The sequence below is a fragment of the Pelecanus crispus genome, chromosome 3, assembly GCF_030463565.1.
Source record: "Pelecanus crispus isolate bPelCri1 chromosome 3, bPelCri1.pri, whole genome shotgun sequence".
NCBI lineage: Eukaryota > Metazoa > Chordata > Aves > Pelecaniformes > Pelecanidae > Pelecanus > Pelecanus crispus.
In genome coordinates, this window is record NC_134645.1 from 85336781 (window position 1) to 85361329 (window position 24549).

The following is a 24549-nucleotide window of genomic DNA, read 5'->3' on the forward strand; positions in this document are numbered from 1 at the left end:
AGTGAAGATCTTTAAACCCATCCAATATGCAATATTCTTACATCTGTGCTCTCGGTTAGGAAGTGAACATACACGGTCTGCCCTGAAGGCAGCCTGTTCCCAAGTAGCCTGTGGCTTCGATCATCTCTGTACTATGTTTGGCAGCTGGTAGCCTGGGCTGTTGCTATAGAAAACTCTTTCCCTCTGACTTAGGCCCCTTAACTTAGGTTAACTGAAATCCACCCAAAGGCATTGCACGCTATTTTTGTCTTGCTGTTTCCAAAGACTGTTTTGTACACAGAACAAAATAATAATCTTTAATGACTGCTTCACAAGGCATATCCCAGTAGAGTATTTGGTCAAATAAAGGCTGGATGCGGGGATATGTAGCTTGATAGCATTCTCCCATTTGCAGCCAAACTGCTAAGCAGCATTCCCCAAAATAATTCTGTTGATTCTAAGCTGCTAGTAGGAGAATTAAAGAAAAAGTGTCATCTTCTGAAAGATTATCAGCTTCCTTCGTGCTTTCTAATCCATGAAAACCAGCAATGGGGGTGGGGACGTGGCTTCAGTCCAAAGAAAACTTCGTATCTGTGTCACTACAACTGTGTAACTTAACATAGGAATATGTGGTTAGGGCTTCCATGATGGTAACTAGTGAGTTCAAGAAAGCAATAGGAGAGAAGGTGCACAGCACCATTTGCACAGGTGTGATACTCTGGAGTTGCTGTGTATGTGCTACAGAAGTGGTCCCTGCAAGCACAGTAAATCTCATACATGATGATACACGAGACTTGTTGCACAAACAGAATCAAATGTTTGGTTACTTCAGCTGCAGATTAGCTGCAGTGTTGGTCCAAGGACAGTTGTAGGTTGGCAGTGGAGTTGATCTGCATGTATGCTGTGGACATTTTTATGGGAACATGCAGCAGCCTGGTCAGAGATACTTCTAGGCATCTGGAAACCCTTGATAAAAGTGCATGTGAAGCAGTGACAACAGAGTGGCTAAAGCCAGCTAAGGCCCCTGCCTGTCCTAGTCAAAGCAAGGACCAAGAGGGCAAAGGTACTAGTCAGATGATAGATTTAAATATCTAAAGAAGATTGTACCTAGATGTTGTTGTGTTTTATTAAATGATTTTTAGTCATTTGTTGAGAAATTTTAGATATGCCTAGTAAGTATTTCACTACCTATAACCATTCAACCCACTGGAGACTTATTCTTCAGTTTCATAAGCTGGATTTTAATATGGGCATGCATTTCTGGAACTGTGTACGTTAACAATGAGTTGTTGTTAGGAGTATTGTCAAAAAGCATTAACTACCATTAAAAAAGTCTCTTTTCTGAATTTGATGGAAGGCGTGGGGTCAGCAGTAATTGTGCAATGTATGGTGGTTTAACTTACTCTGTGTCCCAGAGGGTCTAGGTAGTCAAGCAGGTTATCTTGTATGAATTTTAACATTTAATGGACCCACTTAACAAATATAACCATGTATAATGTATGCTTTGAGGAGAGAGAATCAGTGATTACCAGGCAAGTACCAAATAAAGTGGAGTATTATGTGTTATCTTATAGCCTCATGATATTGGCTTTTTTTGCTATTTGTCTCCTGTTTTAACAACATAAACACTTTACACATTCTATGTCTATCAAAGCTGGATGACCAAGCCTGAGTCCTATTTGAACAGAGCCTTAGACCCAAGTGGCAAGTAATGTGAATGGAATTTGGCTGTAGTAGAGGTTTGGCTGTGGGTGGGAAGGAGCTAAAAGGGAGTCTAACTGAGGTACAAATAATGAAATAAGAAAACAGGTATATTAATTTGTAACCCCCCCAAAAAAACATTCTCCCCAAATGCCAAAAAACCATATGCAACTCCTTGCCTGTCGTCTTCCCCTTACCTCCTCTAAAATTTAAGCAGAACAAGGTTCAGTTGAAAAGCATTTATTAAGTATCATACCGTGGTTGCTTGCTTTGTGGGCAGATAATGGCACACAATGGCCCTCAGGGGCAAAGTGCTGTCCCCTGGCCAAAGCTGAGGAACTCTGGACAAGTGAATTGGAAAGACTCTTGTTGTAGAAAAGTCTTGCTGCTTCTGAGGAAGGTGAAAGTGTTATGACAAGGAAGGACTAATCTGATGAAAGAGAAAGTGATCTACTGTAAATGGGACCTTCTCACCAGATGGAGTTTATGACTCCTTTTTGACTCAACATGCCTCTTCACTATGGGGCACAGCTGATCAGAAAAAACAGGCTAGAATGAAGGACAAATACGTTACGAGGCGTGCAGAGGGGAAATTTCCCAAGGAAAAACAAAAAGAATGAACAGTATACCATTTTTCAAGCACATTGTTTTTCTCAAGTAAACTATTCCCAGATCACAGAAGTTTATCCAGAAAGTCATCACAGAAAAGCAAACTAATTTTTTTAAGCATTCACCTTAGGATCTTTAGAAGGTTGTCACAACAAAAGCTTTAATTATGGGGAACATAGAGGAGCTGGTAAAATCTGAAATATCAATAAATTAACTTTTACTGTAAATTATTAATAGCAATAACAGCAAATAATCAGGACGACTCTTCACTGCACAGTTTTAAAGGAACTGAAGTATGAAATTGCTTAACTACTGTGGTATAGAGTGTAACATAAGAATAGCTATACAGAACCAGACACATACTGATAGTGACCACGGCAAATACTTTGGAAAGAGTTTAAAAATAGGACAAGCATGCAGTAATGATTCCTCAGAACTTTCTTCCAATCTTCAAGAAGTTCAAATGGCTTTCTAGAAAGAGGTGAGATCTTTGAGTGTATTAGTTGTCAATGTTTTGCGTTTTTTTTTTTCTCCATGAATTTATCTGTGTATTTTTTGAAACCATGTGAGCTTTTGCCAAGCTTAAGTAAATGTGGAAAGGAAGGCCTCCTTTTGTTGTGAAAGTGCCACCTTTTCATTTCTTTCATAGCCCATACTTCTTGCGTTAGAAGAAAAAGAGAAAAACTGCTTCCTTGCCATGAAGGGACAGGACTGGTATGAGGCTCCTATTAGAAAAGTGCTTGGATTTTAAAATGAAAACATCCAACATCCCTCATGAAAATGATGAGGAGCTCCTTTTGGTTCTCCTTATTGCATACCTAATGTGCTATAGGAGTCCTTAGGATTTAGAAACATGTTAATTTATAATCTCTGCCAAAAGATCATCAGTATCCTCTCAAATCCTTTTGTCCAAGCATATCACATGGCTATCTAGTGTGCTATTTCCAATAATTTCTGCTCAGTTAGGTACACAATAACAATGGTATTACATGTATTCAATCAAATATTTTTATTCATAGAATACATCTCAAATTTATTTTAGCAGTTTAAATAAGTGAGTTTAATGTATATTTAGTCAAGCATTACGGTAGTGAGGGCTTAAGTAGATTAGAAATAAATGAATCCAATTAAAGAACACGTCTGTGAAATTTGATATGTCATAGGCATGAATGAACTGTTTGCACAGCAACTGTAAAGAAATCATTAATGATTAACTATCTAGAAGAGGTTTAATCAAGGATGAACGGTATAGGACATAGTTAAAAACATTTGCGTTGAATAGATGGAGATTCTGAAATAATAAAAACATGCTGTGCATCAATAGTGACATGGGTACTGGTCTTGGGAAATGTATTTTTTGCTCTCTGTGCGAGATGTGCAGCCAGGGGCTGCAGCTGAGAGTTAGCTTAGTTACATTAGCTATCATGCCCTGGTAGCGGGAGATTGTTCCTTCCAACAAAAAGCTTAATAGGCAAGACAGACATATTTCACAAAAGAAGTGTTTCCTACAAGAACACATTGTTATCCTCCCTTTCAGAGCTAATATTCAGCAAAGTTAAGGTAGGGATTCTCAGAAGTGATCAGCACTGGGCTAAATTTGACCCTGCCAAAACTGAAAGTCCCATTGGCTGCCTTGAGGGTAAGCTCAGGCGAGTGCCAAGTGCTTGCTAAAATCCCACGATGCATGATTTGTCCAGTGTGGCACCAGTAGTCTGTGGGAGGGTTGAGAACTGAATCCAGATCACTTGGCTACTAGATCAGTGTCTTAAAGGCATCAGTGTTATCCAAGGTATATTTTTTTAACACCTAAAAATATTAAGAAGTCTGAGATGGGAAAATCTACCCTGTATAACAGCGGCCTGTTGCACTGTTGTCAGTCTGGCTTTCTGTAAAATGGAAACCATCTTACAGGGATATGTGAGAACTTATGTTTAAGTGGCACTAATTCCTAAAGGGGTGCTGCGTACATGCACTTGCCGATGCACTGAGGTGGCATTGGGTTTTATGGAGTGGTTGAAAGGGAGTAGTTGGAAGAAAAAAAATTAGACTTTTTAAAGACTCATTTAACAAACCTTTGGTTTATTCAGAAATATTATTTTGAATGTGCAGATGAATTTAAAGTAATGGAAACCCCCAAATGATTACAAAGAAGTCACCACAATCATTTAACAAAGGCTGACAGCATGGACATGAGTCATGGAGTTCTGCAAGGTTTAACATGCCTTCAGATAACGTGTTCTTAACTATTTGGTGGCCAAAAAAAAAACCAAACCAGCATTGCAGGCTACGTCCCTTTAATCCAATCTTCTCATTATCAGGCAGATTCTAACACATACAAATATTTATAAACTCCTGTCAAATATATTTCTCCGTTTAACTTGGCAAGCACCGAATATACATCGAACATGACTTTTAGCCAGTTATGCTCCTAGGCACCTTACATTTGAAAGAAAACACTCCCAGTATAAATAAATGTTACAGAATTAAACTCAGGTCATCATATTTTATTTATTTAAAGCATTTTTTTTCAGTGCTTTCTGTAACTAAAAATGTAATTATATTTATATATAATTAGCCTAGGATATCTTAGGCATTTTATTCACAAACAATAAAAAATCCCTGATGCATATTTTCATCTAGCAAATTTAGTAAATAAAGGCAAATACAGTGTACAAAGGGCTCCTTTTGGAGCCAGAGATGGCTAGACATGTGGTTGGGAATGACAAAATGTACCTTCAGACTGCTGAAAACTCTGCCACACCATGATTATCTAGAGGCCAGGATGTTTTATTTAAGTCCAACTGACAGTTAAATGACTGCATTCTGAGATGAGAAACCAATCAGGGAATATATAAAATTTCTCTGACGGTAGTTGTCTAGAGGATATCCTCAGACATTTGTGTTAAATGATCCATATAGGAAACATCGTGCTTCAATTTTCCTGAATGTATCAAATCATTTAAATAAACTTCCTGGTTTGGATTGCTCTGTCTTTAAAAGCAAATACAGAAACGTGATATCATGGATGTGAATCTCATGGCTGGAGAAGCTGTAAACTTTGACTCAACAAGATGTAAACAGCTACTGTTGCTTATGCTATTTATGGAGATTAAATGGGTGCCTGGAACTTAATGAAGGGATCCAATATACAGATCTCATACTTCTCCAATAGATGCACTGCTTAACCATAAAGTGTACTAATGATAAACAGCCATCGGAAAGATTTCTGGAGGGCCTTTCCAATTGCTTTGGTGAGCAGTAGGTCAGGCCTATATGGGACTTTTCACTAAAGAAGTTTTAGAAAGGAGGATTACCAACATCATCCCTATAACTGATAGCAAAACTGGGGCAGGGAGTATCTCTGAGGTCACACAACTGAATGTCAGTGTAGTTTCATAACAAGCAGTGAGGTTCAACAGCTTTTTTTCCCACTTTGTCCTGCAATTTTGCTTCCTGTATGAGCTAAGTGAAACCTCCTTATTTTGACTGGTTCCGGAAGATGCTAAAGGGATTGCATATGCTCCTCCTGACAAGTCTCGAGCAGACTGAGGCCTTTGTAAATGTTTCTGAGACACATTGCACATGAACAGAGGACAGAGCAGATGAGGAAATTGTCTGTTTTGTTGTACCATCTGCTGATTTAGAAAGCCATGAAGATGACAAACAGCCAGAATCTGTTCTCTTTTCACTCATCTGCTGAATGATGCTCTGTTAGCATTGCATGAGCTGGAGTGTGGAAATGTTAAAAGTTGCAGGCATTGTTTAAAAGTAGAAGAATGATATATTACAGTATCGTGGTCAGACATGCATGAGGAAGTGCCAGACTTTTACCACCTTCATGGCTGATTTTAACTGAATTGCAACAACTCAGCAAAATAGACTGGACATTAATGACATTAACACCTTTAGTTTAATCTCACAATTTCTACTCTGTGTTCTGTCTGTCAGACTGGCAGAAAATCTAACAAACGTAATTTTACTGATTTTTAACTGAAAGAAATGCAGAGTGCATATGACTCTTTTCATAGATTTTTCATGTAAAGCTAGAGGAAATGATGGACATATATTATGTGTTCCATAGAAATAATAGTGCAACCAATTAAAACTACTCTTTGTTTTCTTTTGCATGAACAATGCTTTCCGCTTTGCTTCAGTGGTACAAATGATTGTATTCATGATGTAGGAATCTGCTGCATTAAGATCATCTAATGCTTTTACTTTCAGCTTGTACTTCATTAATTGCTTTAATATGTGTAAGGAATGACATGGGTGTAGCTTATCCAGTGTTTGTCAGGTTTAGGTGGTCACCTGATGCCTTTTTACTCTTTATTTGCTGTGATTTCCAGTGACAGTATGATCATTGTATATTGTTCTATCAATTGAAAAGATACTGAAGAATAAGAGTAAGATCTGTTTCCAGTTGTATACTGATATTTTGATTGCTGCTGGAGAGAATGAACTGCAATGCGTTTCTAATCTAATGCCATAACTCCATGTATGAAAACTGAATTTCTGTGAATCATCTTTAAGGTGTCTACATTTAGTGTCTTTTGATGGAATTAAATACATTGTAAATATCTGCCTCTGTTGGTTATCTGTGTATTTTTGGTCACTGCATGTATAGCTTATTCTTCCTTTCTGGCATGTTGTGACATTAAAGTAAAAAGATGCTCACTCTTATGGCTTTCACAGAGTTTTCCATGGGCTGAGCATTTTTTCTTCTTTTTTGAAGGCTTTCTTCTGTTTTTGAAGGTTATGCTGCTTATGACTGTAGATATCTAAGATCTCTATTCTCGAGTCTGGTCATCCTTCTTAAGTTCTTTTGGTTGACTCTGGATATTTATTCTTCACTAATGGATGTTTTTATTTTACTCCTTCCTCTGGATACATCCTCTTGAGCTGCTCTTTCTATTGGAAAACATTTTTCAGGGCCTAAGTTCTGTTCCATAGCCAACACTGTCTTTAAGTAGGGAATCTTAATATCTTCAAAACTATTTGTGCCTTTAGCTCTCTAATGTTAATGTCTAGTCTCACTTTAGTTTTTAGATTTTGGTTAAAGTAGTCCCAAACTTCACCCTATTACTTGAAGAAACATGACTACAAAAAAGCCCGGCTTGTCTGTACAGTTTTAGTTTTTCTTGGGCCATACTGTGCCCACTGGGCCTCTGTCACTAATTCCAGTCTTCCCAACATTCTTTCTAGCAATGCTGACTCACCCTTTCCTCATCTTTTTTGCTTCAAAAAGGCCATATAAAAAACCTCTAATTTTTTTTCACTTTCATGGTGAGCTCTATCCACACACTCAGTTGCCATATTTGTGTAAGCTCTTCTTTGCTGAAAATTCAGGTCTTGTGGTGCTCTGATACTCCCTTACTGTTCTTTTTTGGGTCTATCTCCTAATGAGTCATTATCTCTTCCCCAAACTTTTGTTAGACTGTTGCCACCATGTTTCATATTGTACATTTTGGCAATGGTAGTAGGCAGAAAGGGACTTCTAAAGCTGAACTGTGAGAACTCTTCACACGAGTGTTGCAGATCCAGCTGGCATCCAAGTCACGTGCCAACATTCCTCTTCCAAATGCTTTTCTGCTTCAGCCTTTGTCCTTCTCCATCTATGTAGCTTGCTATAGCTAGATCCCTTTAGTAAAAATCCTTTGTACTCAACTTTCAGATGCTTTATTGCAGGGGAATGCAGTTGCTACAGCTATCAATCCTTGGTTTTCCATAATGCTAGCTCTAGTACATCAATAAGTGTCTTCAAAATTAGACTCAAGCTTTATAATGGGCATTGGAAGAGCCAGACACACGGCACAGAGTGGAAATGCTTCTGGGAATTAGATCTGAGAAGAAAATAGGAAGCAGCATATTGTAGCAAGAGGATTTTATGCTTTGTCTTCTGATTTCGTTTACAGTGAAGCATGGTAATCCAGTCTGTAGGTGCCTGATACATTGACCATACTGGCCAGATTCTCATATGGGGAGGAGGGACAAGATAGAGGAGATATAATACATTTTTGGAAGCATATGCTACCAAAAGCATATGCATCCAAGTTTTCTGAGGAGTGAAAGAGGACCTAGAATTTCCATCCAACTGCGGAAAGAATGGCTGTTTCCCATCATGAAAAGGTGGAGGTCTTCAATGTGTTTGCCTTTGCAAAGAAGCATCACTTTGGTCTTGTCTGGATTCAGTTTGATCCATCTGTTCTTCATTTAAGAGCTAATTTCCTGTAGTTATTCTGATGTTTTATAGTGATGATAGTTGCATCAGAAAATGAGATAAATAGTAGATTGTCAGCAACATACTGTTAGCAATTGAACACATGCCATATCACTCTCTCTCTCAGCAGTCTCATGTAGATGGATGTAGATTGTATGGATCCCTGTGGGATCCTGAAGGTGAGGACCTTGGAGGAAGAGGCTCGTATCCACCACCTTTTTTTGAATAACATGTAGAACACAAGATGCAGTACTACTGTGTGGCTGGGACTGTGTAACAGAGGATTCAGGTGTCTGAGAACATGAATCTGGAGACTGCAATTCCATGGTTGGTAGAAGTTTTATAAATTCCTCCAGGAAATTGTCAGAATTTCCATCTGTAATTTGTGTACCACTAGGAGCTCTGGTTCCTCTAGTCCTTTGCCTCAACAGCGCATATGGATACACTCAAACAGTTTCATTTCTTGGTGGAACATCTTCTGCATCTGACATTGAGACCACAGGACCTTTCCTCCATGTTTTCCTTGCTTTTTTTTTTTTTTTTTTTAAAACTTCTGGTATTTATCTTGGCCTATTACTATTGGTGTTCTGGCATCTATCCTGGCTCTTCTGAAGGGTAGCTGTGCTAGGATAGGGTTGAGATGGTATTGAATCATGCCTCAGCAATGCGAAAATGTCCAGGTGTTTCATCTGCAAGGAGAGCACAGATGTGTTCTTTTTCTAAGGGGAAACTGCATTTGGCAACAAGAACTTGAGATAGTTTTCTACTTATCCTTTGTTTAATGATATTACTGTCTAAGCAATTGGCTGCAAATACCAGCTTGTGGTGTTTATTCTAATGTGTGGTATTCTGGGAGGGTCACTCCTCACCATAATGATACCAAGGACTTAGAAAAGTAACACATAATGGCATGCAAGGTTTTGGGCAGCCTGGTTTGCCTGGTATTTTTTTAGATTCCCATGACATAGAATCATTGTACAGTGTAGTCTCTATGATTTGAATGCTTGGCCTTTACACAGATAGTAACAGCAGGCGAGTAGTGTTGGAGTGACAGTCTGTGGTCTGAATACTGGGGTGGTGCTTTGTCCAATTTTTTAAAACTCTTCACTGACATGAGAAAGCAGCAGACTGTTACAGGGTGGCATACACCAGAGATGGGACAGTAATAGAAGGATTGCAGAGCTATGGGTTGTCCGGCAAAAAGGGAGGCAAAAGTGCTGGTAGGTTCAAAAACGAAACAGACCTCCTCATATCCCAAAGGCTGTGAACAACTTATGTACTTAGTTTTGATTAATTTTCATTTCTGGAGGCAACACTTTCTGCACCTGCCACTGAGACCACAGGACCCTTCCTTTTCTTATAATCAAATAGTCAAGGGGAATGTGTATGTCAGGATGAGTTTTTTCAGGGCTATTGATAATATGTCATGCTACTGTAGTAGTTAAATATGAAGATTAATTGACATCCTTTGTTTCTGATGTTTTGTATGACATAATGATAATTTGGTAGGACTCAATTATGGAGACAGATGATTTGCATGTCAAGTCAAGGTGTCTGGATAGAAATTCTGAGGATAACCACGGGAAAGATTACTGGTTTCAAAATACGTGGATGAGCCTTACCTGTCAAATAGGCCAAAGCAAATCCCTATATTCAGATGCTTTCACTGCAGGCAGGATATTTGAAAAGCAAATATTATAGGAGAGGCCTATCTCTATTAAAGTCAAAATTTGAAGAAATGACCTCATTAAGAAGTACTTTCGCATTACAAAACATTAATTATACTTGGCCAATCTCTGTCTGCTATGGACTGGAAACAGTGTAGTCAGCACAGTTCTAATGTCAGTGTTTACTTTTCATGTGTTATATATAGATGGATACATATATGTTGTCTGCATTGCCGAAAAAACTAAGCCTCTTCAATCAAGAAATTTGTTGTTTATCAAGTGCAAAAAATTTGAGTGTAGAACTGGCATAAATTAATTTGTCTGTTCTGCAGGTTTAACGGTGGCTGTTCAAAGATTCATCCTATTTCATTTATTTCAGTGATTTATCAAGTTTATACTTCTGCCCCTGACTTTTACCTGAAAGCATTTCAGTGTACTAAGCTGTGATATGCTCAGGTTGTGGTACGGTTCCTTTTTAAAGACTGTTAGACTGTCACGACTTACATCAATATTATAGAGCAAGATATTGTTGCTGAAGCTGGGTGAACAATTTGTTATTAATATAATTCATTAAGGATGAGTCTTTAGGTTTAGATGGAGTATGGGGTAATGTGTGAATGAATATGTTGCCTCCTTCACTGGATAAGAGAAGCATTATTCTTCCCTTGCTCTCCTACTTCTCTGCTGATTAACACAAAGGAAGAGAAAAGCCATGAATCCTTCCTCTTTTCCTCCAGGCAGGTAGGTCAGGAAGAAACTCTTGCTTTGCTCTCTTTTAATAAATCATTGTCAGAATAGGTTCCGTATGACTACATGAAAGCTGGAGAGCTCATTTCTTACGCCCCCGGGTATCAGCAGACATGCAGATGTGTGCAGAGTGGTGCAGTCCAATGCATGTGCCCTCATTATGCTTAGTAGGATATAGTCAATAATGCCAGTTTTCCTTACCTTTATGTATTCATTAGAAAGTTTGAAGAAACTAACACTGAACTTCACAAACTGCTGTTATATCTAGCTCCCCATAGAAAACCTCTAGTGTTTTGTCAGGGGGGACAGACCATTTAAATCACAAGATTTGTATTTATTTAGCGGTTTTATCTGAATGGTAAACTCTTTCAGTATAAGAAACTTCAAACAGAGGAATAAACACTCACAAGACTCATAGAAGAAGAAAAATTTAAAAATTTGCACCAATTGCCTGAAACCTTCTAAACAATGAAAAATGTAACTTTAAAGATGAAGTGTTTTCCATTAAAAAAAAAATTAATTTGTTCAATTTATTTAGTCATCTATGTAGGCTATCATGTGCACCCCCACGTGTGCATGAACACCCACACATATACACACATGGTAAGTTTGTAGTTGTACAGTTAAAAGAGTTTTGAGGAAAATGTATCCTATTTACTGCTTAGCTATGTGACCAATGCAGAACTGTAATATAAATCTCAGAAATTTCCATCCCATTTTTTTTTTATTACTGAAGAAAGTAGATCAGGATGATAACAGTTGGATGCAAAAAGCAATCATATTTTCAGTATAAAAATAGTGCTATTGTTTAGTAAGCTATACTACTTAAATGTATTTGGGGATTTTTTTTTATTTTTCCTTAAAAATATCTTTTGTTTCCACCCCCCACTAAGAAGGAAGGAATGTTTCCCATTAAGATATGAAGTGAGTTTGTTTTTCACTTTTGCCTTTTATATAGGGATACTGAATATAAAGGACTACAGCTCTCCCTGGATCAGGTCACTGCTACCAAGCCGGCATTCTCATACGCAAATTCAACTCCGACCATAACGGATAATAGAAAGGGAAGCAAATCTCGCCTCTCGAGCACAAAGTCAAAATCAAGGACATCACCATACCCACAGGTAGTTGTCTTTGAAAAACAAAATTAAATCTTTTTTAATATCTTGATTTTGACTGCTATTTTACTGAAGTAATTAGAATGGGCCAAGGAACATGTTACTCAAAGGGAATAAAGGACAACAGGTTATAAGACCTTGAGACAGCAATATGTTTCTTTAAACTGTTTCTAAAAAGCTGGAAACATTTATGTTTCAGCATGCATAATAAATCATCATCAACAACAATAACAGTGCAGGCCTCAGTTAATGAGGAGCGGACAGAAGACAAGTGAAAATGCTGGTTTTGAAATACTTCGTTTGAGAAGATTGTGTGTTTTGCCATTTGAGAAAGCTTGCTTTTTCTTTCTTACTTTTTAATAATTCCAACATAACTAGAAAGCTGCCAGATGTTTGACAGCAGTTTAATACTGAAATCTTAGTCAGGAGGAGTGAGTTTTGAGGAGGGAAAGCAACAAGCTAACTTGCTGAACTGGAACAAGAAAGTTTTCTATGTACAAATCTCTGAAAGGGAGAAAGTGCTAGGAGGTGGCCATTGGCATCAGTAGACTTTAATTTCCCAGATTTCATTTGCAGGCCTAATGTGTAAGGAACATGTCCCCGCCCGGAGACGGGACCTGACTTGATTTGGTCTCTGAACTGGAGCTTACCTAATACATTTACGCAACCGATTTCTGCAGACAATGCCACAGCACTTGCATACTTATGTTGTTAACCCTTTAGCTCAAATAAATCTGTTTGTTGAAATAACCATTATGTTTACTAAACAATGATGCAAGTCTTACTGCCCTCATGCCACAACACAGTGGATATAAATGTATGCATTCATGATGTAACATTGAAGAGCTATGTATTTTTAAAGAGTCCAGGTCAATATTTAACTGACAATGACCTTGATGACTTCAGTTTCTCTGCAGACACTGTGTTTTCTAAACTGACCTCTAAGAGTGTACGATGTGAGCCCAAGTGTCTACATTACTTCCTTGTTTTCTTTCTTTTTCCCCTCAAAAATACCAAGGGTAAGAATTTCAGTTAAATGACATCTGCTTTTGGCACAGGGAATATTTAACCGAGTGCCTAGATATCAACTCAGATTCTTAATTTTAAGAATCTAATTTTGCCAGAGGTTGTTATGGCTGTTGTTTAATCATTTGTTCATATGTGTTTTTGTGGATTGTTAAAGAAGAGTCTTTCTCTTGAATGCACTACACCAAACAATTGTAATAAAACTGCTTTAAAGAATCGGGAAGGATACCTAGAATTAATTCTAAATTAGATTTTTTAAGATGACTGTCTTTGATTTGCTCAAATTACCCTTCATGTCCCCTTACACAGTCCTTTCAGAAGTCCTCTTGCTAGCAGGACAATCCCAGCTGAAGACCTGTTATCCTCCCACACCAATCAGCTTTCTGAAAGTGTGACTTTCATCAGTACCTCCTTATTCTCTCTGCCACCAGAAAAAATCCTGAACTAGCAGTGCAGCATTGAGACCATTGGTTTATCAGGGATTGTTGTCTGAAAGCTCAGGATGTTTAGTCTCCAGTTTCATTTTGCATCCTCATTACCAGCTGCCTGGTAGTAAAGTCACAGATTTCGTCATTCAAAAAGAAGCAGCCATGCTGGTTGCCAATATCTTGAAAAATGGTCATACCGTTCATTGTAGCACATCACCACAATCAACGCTGGCAGCTTGGCTTTGCATCCCTCTCATCCTTCTCCACCACTGAATAAACTGTTGAAAGACTAAGAAAAGCTGTTGCGAAGAACATGCAGCAGGTGGTATGGCCTGTGTCCCTCAGTCTCCAGCCCACATAATTTGCCAGTCAGTTGCAGAGAATTAGAGTGTGACTCAAAAGCCATGGCTGAAAAGTGAGGTCATGGGTTTTCACTTACCACAGAAGCCTGGGCTTTGGTGGAGGAAGGAAGCAGGAAGTTTACTAGTAAAATAATGGCAGTGGGCAAAGTATTTCTTAAAGTTAAGGGCACCTAGGCGATTTTAAATGTACATACTTTCTTTCCTTTTTTTCCTTTTCCCTTTACTGTTTACTTTGCTTGAAGAGAAAAGGGAATAATATACTTGATTGGGTGCCGACTAAGAATCCTCTTCCTTGCCAGCCGTGTGCCCCTAGGATAGCTACATGAGATGTGAAATGTATGAAAGCCATGTTAATAAATTTCAGCTGAATCATAGAATCGTTTAGGTTGGAAAAGACCTTTAAGATCATCCAGTCCAACCATTAACCTAGAATGTTTACTACTAGGGCAAAAGGTAGACGTTTTGGTCACCTAAGACAACGTTTGGTTGGGTTTTTTTTTTTTTTTCCTCAAATCTTATGCAAAAGCAGACATAGTGTAATTTGGCACTTGTAGACTCTTCAAGCAAAACCTGAGCTCATTAAATTGGAGGCATTGGTCAGCACCTGATTAACACTGACTGATGTTAGTACAGTGGGCTGGTGGGTTCTGTGAAACCAGCCCCAGCCAGGGGGAGGGCAAACAGAGAGAAGAGCAACCCAAAATTCATGACACAGATGTAGGATTTGCCCAGACACTTTGAACAGTGCGCTTCTAGTCCTGTCCTATGAGAGAGGTGGAGAGCTGAAAGAGGAGGTGAAAAAACAGGAGAGATGAAGACTTGATAGAGATTTACAGAAAAAGGAAATTGTGAGTTGGTTAAAAGATGCCTGTAGTCTTCCCCCATAATAATAATAATACTTGTGAGGGGGCTCCCAAAATCTAGTCCCAGACCTCATTTATCTTGTGTTCCCAAAAGCTAGCCCTGGGCCTCATTTATTCTGTACGCACGAAATAGCAACAAGATTGGAAAAACATTTTAATTGTGATCATCTGAACAACTACTTTGGAGTTTAATGTCCCATTAATGATGACTGTTTAAAGAAAATATTTAAAATTATCTGTTGTCTGCCTCTAATGGAAATGTTTTATGATCAGATCTGGATAAACATTTGTTGCTTCATATCTCATCTTAGTTCTTGGATAAAGATTTTATATATATGAAACGAATGCCGCACACATACAAGGAAAGATGTATCTAAGAACTGTTGAATGGAGGCTTTGGTGTGTGTTACAGCATGCATGAATTTTTGGAAGTAAGAGCATTCTCTAGTAGGTGTATATTAATACACCTGATTTTGGAGGTAAATGGATTTTATAGCTCCTTTAAATAGATAATTTGGATTAATTCTGCAAACCACCTTTATTTGGCCATATCACCCAATGGGGTAAAGATAACAGAATCAGGCTGAATTCTAGTCAGCCTTTTGTTTTTGTTTGTTTGTTTGTTTCATTTCTTCCTGTAGCCTAAAGCTTTGGCAACTTCCAGTGTATTCAAAAGCAAAGCAAAACCCTCTTTTTATAGTAAACATAACTCCTGATCTGGTGAAGAGTCACCAGCAGTGGGGGTTATTTTAATGGACATGCTGTATTACTTTAATCTAAGCCTTTCACCATCTGTTCTGCCTATAACAGTGAATGCAAAAAGAACATATTTTACATTTCAGGATTACATTAGTAAAAAGTAAGATAAAAGTGATTTAAAAGCATGCATATGTTCTTAGTACAATGCAGCCCGCATCTGTGATGCTTTTTCTCATGGTTAAGACACAAATCAAGAGGAAAGCTGCTAATGCTGATGTAGTGAAAGTTTTTCATGGAAAAGAGGACTCTGAGAGGCTTTCACTATATATTTAGTGTTTATAATGATAAAAACCTGATAGGCTGCCAGAAAATTAGATATCTATAACATCTATTGTTTGAACATCTGGCACAGTGTGTGGAGCAGGCTAATGTTGCTGCATACGACAGGATGAGTGCTCAGGCCAGTGAGACACCTGTAAGAATGGAAGGTCAGGCAAAAGAAAATCGCCTGAGAAATATTAAATTGTTTACTGGCCTCATACACTTCCATGGGCTCTCATAAAGTAAGCTTTTCTTAGACACATAATTGATATTTTCCTATTTCCTTGCCCCTTCAGACCTCCTGAAGTTTTTCTTGGGAGTGAAAATAGCATCAGTGATGGCCTACGACCCCTTTCTATGCCAGTGCTAATCCTGCTGGAGTGCTCTCACTGTGATGGTACACTGGATTAGCACTCTGGAAGACATTCCTAGCATCTGGAGGTGGCAATTCAGTTTCTAGGAAACAGCTGGAGGACCACTTAATTTATTTATTGTTGTTGTTTATGCCACAGGACAATTCAGAAATCACCTGAAGGAATTTCAGATGTTGCCTGTCTGAAGTTCTTTATCATGTTTAACTTCTGTTTGCTGGTTCAACTTTGTCAAAAAACCCAAAAATAATAAATTCTGCCTGATAGGAGTCAGAAGGCAAAAATTAGCAGGAAGGAAAACATTTGTGGTGAGGCAGGACTGGGATTGAAAAACAATTTTTTTTTCACTAATTTTAATTAGCCATAATTTTCATTAAATCTGATTCCATTTTCTGTGGTCTTTCATCACTTGACATACGGAAGCCTAATTCTGACTTGAGAGATAGTGTTTCCACTCCCATTTCAGGAAAGCAGTATCTTTGATCATCCTTGCGTCTCTCCCCCCGTCAACATGTCACACATGCCCGTATTTGGAGTCTCCACCTGTCAACATCAGATTCCCAGAAGAGGCAGTGGTAGGACTGCAGTGGTAGAGGCAGCCTGATGATGCCAAATAGAGATGTGATTATCTTTCAAGGGAATTAGACATATTTTTGGCCTATGTCTGCTTATGTTGTACCTTAAGAATAAGTGGTCATATCAAACCTTGGTAGACAAAGAGGGCCACCAGCAATTCACTGTGTTAATTTAATCTGTCCATGGCCTAGCAGCTGCTACAGGTCAGATCTCAAACAATCATCTTTTACATCAAGTGCAAAGAATATGCATGAAGTAGTATTGGTCTCAACTACATGGTTATATGACATTACATGGCTCATTTCTGGTATATTGAATATACACTGAATATATACGCTTTGAAATGGTTTCCCTTTCTTTAAGAAAAGTGCATGAAGGCCAGTGCAATTGAATCCTTTGTGTTTAGGTTCAAGATGATAAAAAAAAGATTGAGCAAGTTTTCAGTTAAATGGAGAAATTCCCTTCGAGAGAAGCTATGTTGGACACTGATGTGTCCTTAGAAACAGAGAACTAATAGAAGAACATCTATTAGAGCTAAATGAAATTAAGAATTTTAAGTTTGAAAGACTCTCTGACATTTATTTTCATTGTAAATTGTCAAAAAAATGAAATTTCATTATAATATTATTAGAAATTAATTTGTCCTCCTCATGAAAGAAATGCATACTATGAGTTTTATTTTTAATAAGAAAATAAATGAACTTTTAACTTTTTTATACTTACATTTATTTATTTATACTTACATTTATATTATCTTATATTTCAGCTTAATTTTTTAAGCTGAGAAATCTCATTTATAAAAGTCAAATCCAGAAACAGTGTTAAAAATAATTCTAAAATTAAGAACAGGTACAGAAGTAGTTTTCGTTTTGTGAATTTCCACTTTAACTAAAATTTAATAGTCAAATTCTTGTCAATAATTTCCAATTTTTTAATTGGAATCTTAATTTACCTACATATTTTTGTCAAAAAGTTTACAATAATTCAGCCAATGTTTATGAAGATATCTTTGTGACTAAGCAGTTTGAAGACATTAGATCTGAAAGGATAATAGAAGAGTTAGATGTTCCAGTTGGTCACATAACACTGTGATGGCTGAGTACTGTTCCTAGTTAACGTATGCCAAGTTACCGGCATTTAAAAGAACTCTTTTGTGGCTCTGTAACTATCTTACCCCCATGCAAAATCAGATTTATCCTTTCATTTCTAAAACCTTGCGATATGTTGGTACTAACTTGCTGACTTCCACCGTATCTACTAGTAGGCTTTTTCCCTATGGGTATTCTTCTGACAACTAATAATAAAATATGATTGAGCTCCTCAAAGCCACGACCCTTTCTTTCTTTCCTTTAAATAACCTATCATGTTAACAAACAGTATTCACAAATAAAAACTGCAATACTGAAGAAATACCCAATTAAATGCCAAAACCACTACTGATGTTGCACAGATGGTTTAAGTTTCTGTAAGTCAAACATCTGGTCAGTACTTTCAATTGGTAAGTGCATAAAACCTTGATCCTGGCTGATAATGAGGAGTTTCATAGCAACTCAATCTAATGAAAAGGAAGGTAAGCTTGTGTTTTCAGGAGAGAGGCTTAATGCCTATTAAAAGAAAAGGCAGAGGGGGCATCTGGAAGGTGAATGATGGAATGGGAGAATTCCAAGGTTTCATGTTGTAATACATTGATTTGTGACATGAGTGTGCAGTACTGAAGAGGTGAGCATGTACAGCTTTGGTCTCATCCCAATCTATAATCATGGGTGAAATTGATTTAAAGATGTTCCATGAAGCTCAACAGTTTCAATAAATAAAAAAGATTTAAAAATGAGATAGCTAAATCCTAGGAAGTTTAATAAGCTGCTTTTTTTTCTTTTCTTTCCCAAAAAAAGTATCTAAAAGTTTGAAACATTCCTTATGAATATCTAGAAATCTGTGACACTTAACTTAACCCTTACTCCTCTCTAAACAGATGCCCATGCTCCTATTCTCTTTGCTTTTCCGACTGCCTGCTAGCTACTTCTTCCGTGGTGGGAGGGCTCTGCTTAAGTGAGGGTGCCAAATGCCAGCTCTGCCTGCTTTGGCTAGAGGTTGCCTTTTCTGGCAAATAGGTTCTGGGTTTTCCTTATTCCCACATTGCGATAGAGCTGTGATTTTTAGCTTCCTACCAATCTGCCATCACTTTGGAACTTTACTCTGTAGCAGACTTGGTAGTCCCAGGATCTACAGGAGGCTTTCTTTTCCCTACTAATAGGAGAAAAGAAGTTCCAAGATACCACTCCGGGTAAGAAAAAAAATCCAACAGCAAACAAAATATGAGGAAAAAGAGAGGGAATGCTTAGAAAAAGAACTTGCAAACACATTCAGTTTCAATTTGACATGCGAGAAAGCTCTGGGATCTGTGTTATTTCAGTCCCTTTTGAAAGCGTTTTGCCGAGGAGCACTGGGGCACCGTTGCTGAGCATAAGCACTGGCTTTCAAAGCAATAAGAAAAACCTGGACATATTAAAAAAACATTGAATTGTAACATTGATGTTGCTGAGCCTAATATTACACATCATAAAGGAGATGGCTATTACGGGTTGACATGGGATGTTTTAGAGTTTCATGAGGTCTGTCCTGTCATCTGTGAGCTCATTACAGAGTGTTGTACAGGAAAGGACCAGGAGTCCAATCAGAAGGTGCAGACGTGTGGGCACGCTCACAAAAAACACCCTATCACATGCACACTCTGTCTTTTCAGTGCAGTTACTTGCAGATTTCACCCAGGCGTAGTAATTTCCCCTCTGCTTCTCCTGTTTCGCAGTATTCTGGATTTCACACGGAGAGATCCGAGTCTGACCATGAGAGCCAGTGGGGCGGGAGCCCCCTGACCGACACAGCTTCTCCCCAGCTACTGGAGCCCGCGGACAGACCGAGCTCCCAGCACCACGATGTCTCCTGTGCCTACAGACAGTACTCAGACCGCAGTGCTCTCTGCTACGGTTTTGCACTCGACCACCCCAGGCTGACCGATGACAGACATTTCCATACTCAGGCCTGCGAAGGAGGCAGGTGTGAAGCTGGCAGATATTTCCTTGGCACGCCGCAGCCGGGAAGGGAGAGCTGGTGGGGTTCTCGGTCAGCATTGCCCCTGACTAAGTCATCCCCTGAGAGCAGAGAAGCGTATGAAAACAGTATGCCCCACATAACGTCAGTGCACAGGATTCATGGTAAGAGATAAGAAGGATTTGCAGAAGTGGCACCATCTCAGATAAAGCAACATGGCATAAACATGCAGCTGTTTGTGTGAGAGACAGAAAATGAGAGAGACTCTTGGTGTATGTCCTTGTCTCGGAGATTGCATCTATGGAGATGAGGAATACTTAAAATTCAAGTTGAGTTTGACAGTCTAGCTTATATGCAGCGAAATATAATTTTGCTGTATATTTTTTAATCTGTGAAATTAAGGTGGAAATATCTGACTGGTGAGATTTTAAGGATGATCTTAAAAATACAAACAAAATTATGCACTTGATAGTAATGTGTTATTTATTTGACCTAAGTTCAAACTACTTTGGATGGAATATATTTAGCAAAAAATTAGAGCTAAATCCAAGCTAGATATTAAAAAAATCTTAGAAGTCTTTTGAGAAATTGTTCTCCAAATGACTTTTTTCTCTGCACTGGTTATTACTAGATTCTGTAAGATTTGCTGTTTATTTTTATTTAAAATTGGCACTTCAGATTAACATTTGCTTCTGGTTTCAGACATTTATCCCCAGCTACAATTTTTAGCCAATTTGAGTCTCTCCATCCTTTCAGCACCAAGCCTGAAGTCTTGCTTGGTGTCTGGCAGGTTGCAAACTCAGTGCATTAGCACATCTTCAGAGGCTGAAGCTAATAAAAAAATTACAGTGAAAGGCTGATCTGGGGTTTGGAAAAATCCAAACGTCCTTGGGTTTAAAGGGTAGGCAGAGAGTTGAAAGACTGCAACTGACCCAAAAGTCAGAGTTCAATGTTGTAAGGATAGATGCAGCATAAAAAAAAATGCTTTTCTACTAAAATAACCTGTCAAAACATAGGTTGTATTTAAAGAACTCATAAAAGCTAATTACATTAGTACTATTCCATTGACTTGTTGAATGAGGCTTTGGAAATCAAAAAGCACTGTACTGTTTTACTCCAGTCTGAGGAAAATTATGTTGAGAATAGAAAAATGAATGAATAGCAAGTTCTAGGAAATACAGTCAGAGGAAAAATGGGGAAAGAAAAGGAGACCTAAATTTTGCTGATGAGGACTGTTCTCCACTTTTCCTGTGAGAACACACCTTCCTTGTGTCTGTTCTGCACTTCTGTCATACTTGTCTTTCTCTAGCTTTTTCTTCTCCAAAAGAGAGAACTGAATGAAGTATGATTATTTTGCTGCCAAATTTTATGCATGATAATTCTTGCTGAGTATTGAAAGATAGTAATGTAAAAATATCATATGGAGGTACAAATACAAAAGTGTTAGATATTTATTCCACAGCTTTATCAAGCATAATCAATGCAAATGGATAATACAATTTGATTTTAGTTTGTTCCTTGGTTTTGCTGTAATTCCAGGTGCTGCAATTATTTTCTTTATTGTATCAAGTCTTGCATGTTTCAGTAGGCCTTCAGTCTGCATGTAGCTTTGGGGGTAAAACCTGACATGTTGGTCTTAGTTGAGGAGAGGAACATCTCAGCTTCCCTTGGAAATGTGCCATTTTCATTTAGATTTAGGCAGTTTTAAACCTTGGCCTTTCACAAATGAAACCCTTTTTGGTAATACTATGTGAACATTGCTGTCAGAGCAGTTTCTTTGGTCAGAAAATATTTTCTTCCTTTTCTGTTCTTTTAACGTATCTTCTGGTAGTTCTGGCTCGGAGTCACCTTACAATAAGGACAATTAGTTGACCAGTATGGCAGACCCTGGATATTGCGTATGAGCCCATGCGTTTCTGGTCACACTCAGGAAGTGGGACACTGCAGATATGGTCTGTGCAGTGAGACAAACTGAGCACGTGGTTTACAGCCATGGCCAGCCTGCTAGCCAGTGTGTCACGGTGTGCCAGGCATACCGTGTGCGCTGGTGGCTGGAGCTCCTTTCCACCTCCAGGCCCTGGCATTTTGGGTCCAGACCTTAAGAGGATGTGGAGGATAAATTTATGCTTATGAGATACTCCATAGTGCAGTACTGCCACCTACAAATGACAGGATGTCATTTGTTTATTATAAATGTTTATTATAAAAGCCAATCACTGATTTTTGTCATGAACTCTGCAACACAGCAGTAGTGGTCTGCCACCCAAACAGATCTGTATGCCTTGACCCAACACAGAGCAGGGGGAAGTACTTGTGCTAGTCTGAAAACGGGTTTCCTTTGAGGAGTCCTGTCAACGGGTCTCATCCCTGAAGAGGACTTTGTACGTGCTGAGGCAAAGGCATCGTTAAGTAATTTATGCAAGCCCAACACATGCCCTCCTGCAGGCACATATCTCAGCAAATCCTTTATCAAGCCCTTTATGACAGTGTCGCCCTAGTTGGCTGTTCAGGTCTGGGGGTCACTCACTTTCTTCCGAGTGAGGATTGGCAGGTCTGATTCTGTCCTTTCAGCTACATGTAAGCTGAACACCTTCTCTGATATGTCTATGGGCCTTATTTTTTAAAGAGAGGTAAGAATATAGTTATATTTTCCCATGCTAAAAGTTTTATACAGCAAATATTTGTGCATTGGGATATGACATCACATTTTTACAGTAACCCTGTCTAACAGCTACGGGTTCTTATGTTTCTGAAGAAGAACTGCTTCATTACTTGTGTTTATTTATTGTTGTGTAACCTGCGTAATGTCACTACAGGGCTACAAACTATTCCACAATGCCATCTCTATGCTTTAGCTCCTGGAAAAGCCTAAGACGACATGCTGGAATGATGTACATTTGTAATTCCTTGAGATTTTTGTTTTCACCACAGTCCTAATTCACTCAGACTTTGTTGATGCACAGAGGTAGTGAGGGGTCAGGGGCCTGAATATCGGTGTTGAGGGCACTTTGACATGCCCTAGGGTACCCTGCCTGGCCTCTGGCTGCTCCAGAAGACACAGAGTTCCTGTAGAGTTGTTGCCATACCTGCTGGGCCTGTGCAGGTGCTTGGTTACCCTAGAGCATCTCAGATGGCACTGGATGTCTGTGTTGAGGTGCTTAGATCTCTTCTTTGTGTATTTTCGGCTGTGTTACTTGTTCCATGTGCAGACACTCTAAACTAGAGGTTGTCACTGAAAAGGAAGTGGTCTCCCATGGTCATTTTTGGTCACTTTGTTACAAGTCACTTGCCTCTGTCTTGGTTTTCTGTCTGTAAAATAAGGTTCAGAGTACTTGTTCTTCAAGATTGCTTGCCTCCTTCAACCTCAATGCTTGTCCCCTTTCTCTCTTTCCTAGGGAGAGGGCACTGGGATGAGGACAGTGTCGTTAGCTCACCTGATCCTGGCTCTGCCAGTGAATCAGGCGACCGATACCGTACTGAACAATATCAGAGCAGTCCGCATGAGCCCAGCAAAATTGAAACTCTAATAAGAGCCACCCAGCAAATGATTAAAGAGGAAGAAAACAGACTACAGCTGCGGAAAACGACCCCTGATCCACTGGTCTCCATTAATGGCACAGGGAAGAAGCACTCTATCTGTTTTGCAAACTACCCTCAGCAGCAGTTGGCAGGGGATGTCTGCCGCGTCCCGACAGTTGCTAACACTCCTCCCTGTGAACACATCCAGCAACAAGACGGAAAGATTATGAGCCCACATGAAAATGACTATGACAACAGCCCCACAACACTGTCTAGGATAAGCAGCCCCAATTCTGACCGAATATCAAAATCTAGTTTGGTACTAGCTAAAGACTACCTGCATTCAGACATGTCCCCTCATCAAACCCCAGGGGACCACCCAGCAGCCTCTCCAAATTATTACAGCTCCCACAGGCAGTACTTTGATAAGCATGCTTACACATTAACTGGATATGCCCTGGAGCATCTATATGACACTGAAACCATTAGAAACTATTCACTAGGCTGTAATGGATCACACTTTGATGTGACTTCTCACTTAAGGATGCAGCAAGATCCAGCACAAGGACACAAGGGAACATCCGTTATAATAACCAATGGAAGCTGACACTTTTTTCCTAAAAACTTTTGCTCTTTAAAAAGTAACCTTTGAGATCTAATTGGAAGATATTATATGTTTTCATGCCCTTGTCGTTACCAGCATTTGATATACCACAGTGCACTAGAAAGAATAACCTAAGGTTTAGGAGAATAAGTTAGTTAACACACATTACTTTTAAAAAATAAAAATGCACTGGCATGCAGGGTTAAAGTGAATGGAGCTAAACTCAAAGTTGGTGCCATGCAAGGTGAGAAGGATGGAAGACCTCTAGGCAGGGAGTGCTTGGGGCAGGCTAGCAGAGCAATTTATGCACATTGTGTAAGAGGTGGTTGTTAGGTAATGCTGCCAAAGGCAGACCTTCTGAACTGCATGTGCCCCACAGGTCCCAGCCAACAAAACTGCTATGCACTCTTTTCAAGCAGAAAGTTGGAATGTGTTCCTTCAAAATACACATCAAAATGTGTACTTCTGGTGATCTCTTTATTCTCTAATGGCCAAGTGTGTTTTGCTGCTCCATGGTATAAAGCATCCATGGCTAGCCAATACAAAATCAAAAAGGGGAGAAAGAAGAGGGAACTCCTCAAATTGTTATTTCCTTATGTACTCACATGCATAGCTATTTACATAAGCTTGATTTGAAAGGAGTCAAATGAGCAGTATCCTTATGATTAGTATGATCAAATCTTTACTTCTACTG

General features: G+C 38.8%; 1 protein-coding gene across 1 annotated transcript in view; it reads left to right on the plus strand.

Annotated features, from left to right (window-relative positions):
- SIM1 (SIM bHLH transcription factor 1) overlaps positions 1-23858 on the plus strand; it is a 47273-nt gene extending 23415 nt beyond the window's left edge. Inside the window, exons 9-11 of the mRNA XM_075707930.1 lie at positions 11879-12044; positions 19491-19896; positions 23128-23858. Coding sequence (XP_075564045.1) covers positions 11879-12044; positions 19491-19896; positions 23128-23858 — 1303 coding nt within the window. The remainder of the gene's footprint in view (positions 1-11878; positions 12045-19490; positions 19897-23127) is intronic.
- The last annotated feature ends 691 nt before the right edge of the window (positions 23859-24549 follow it).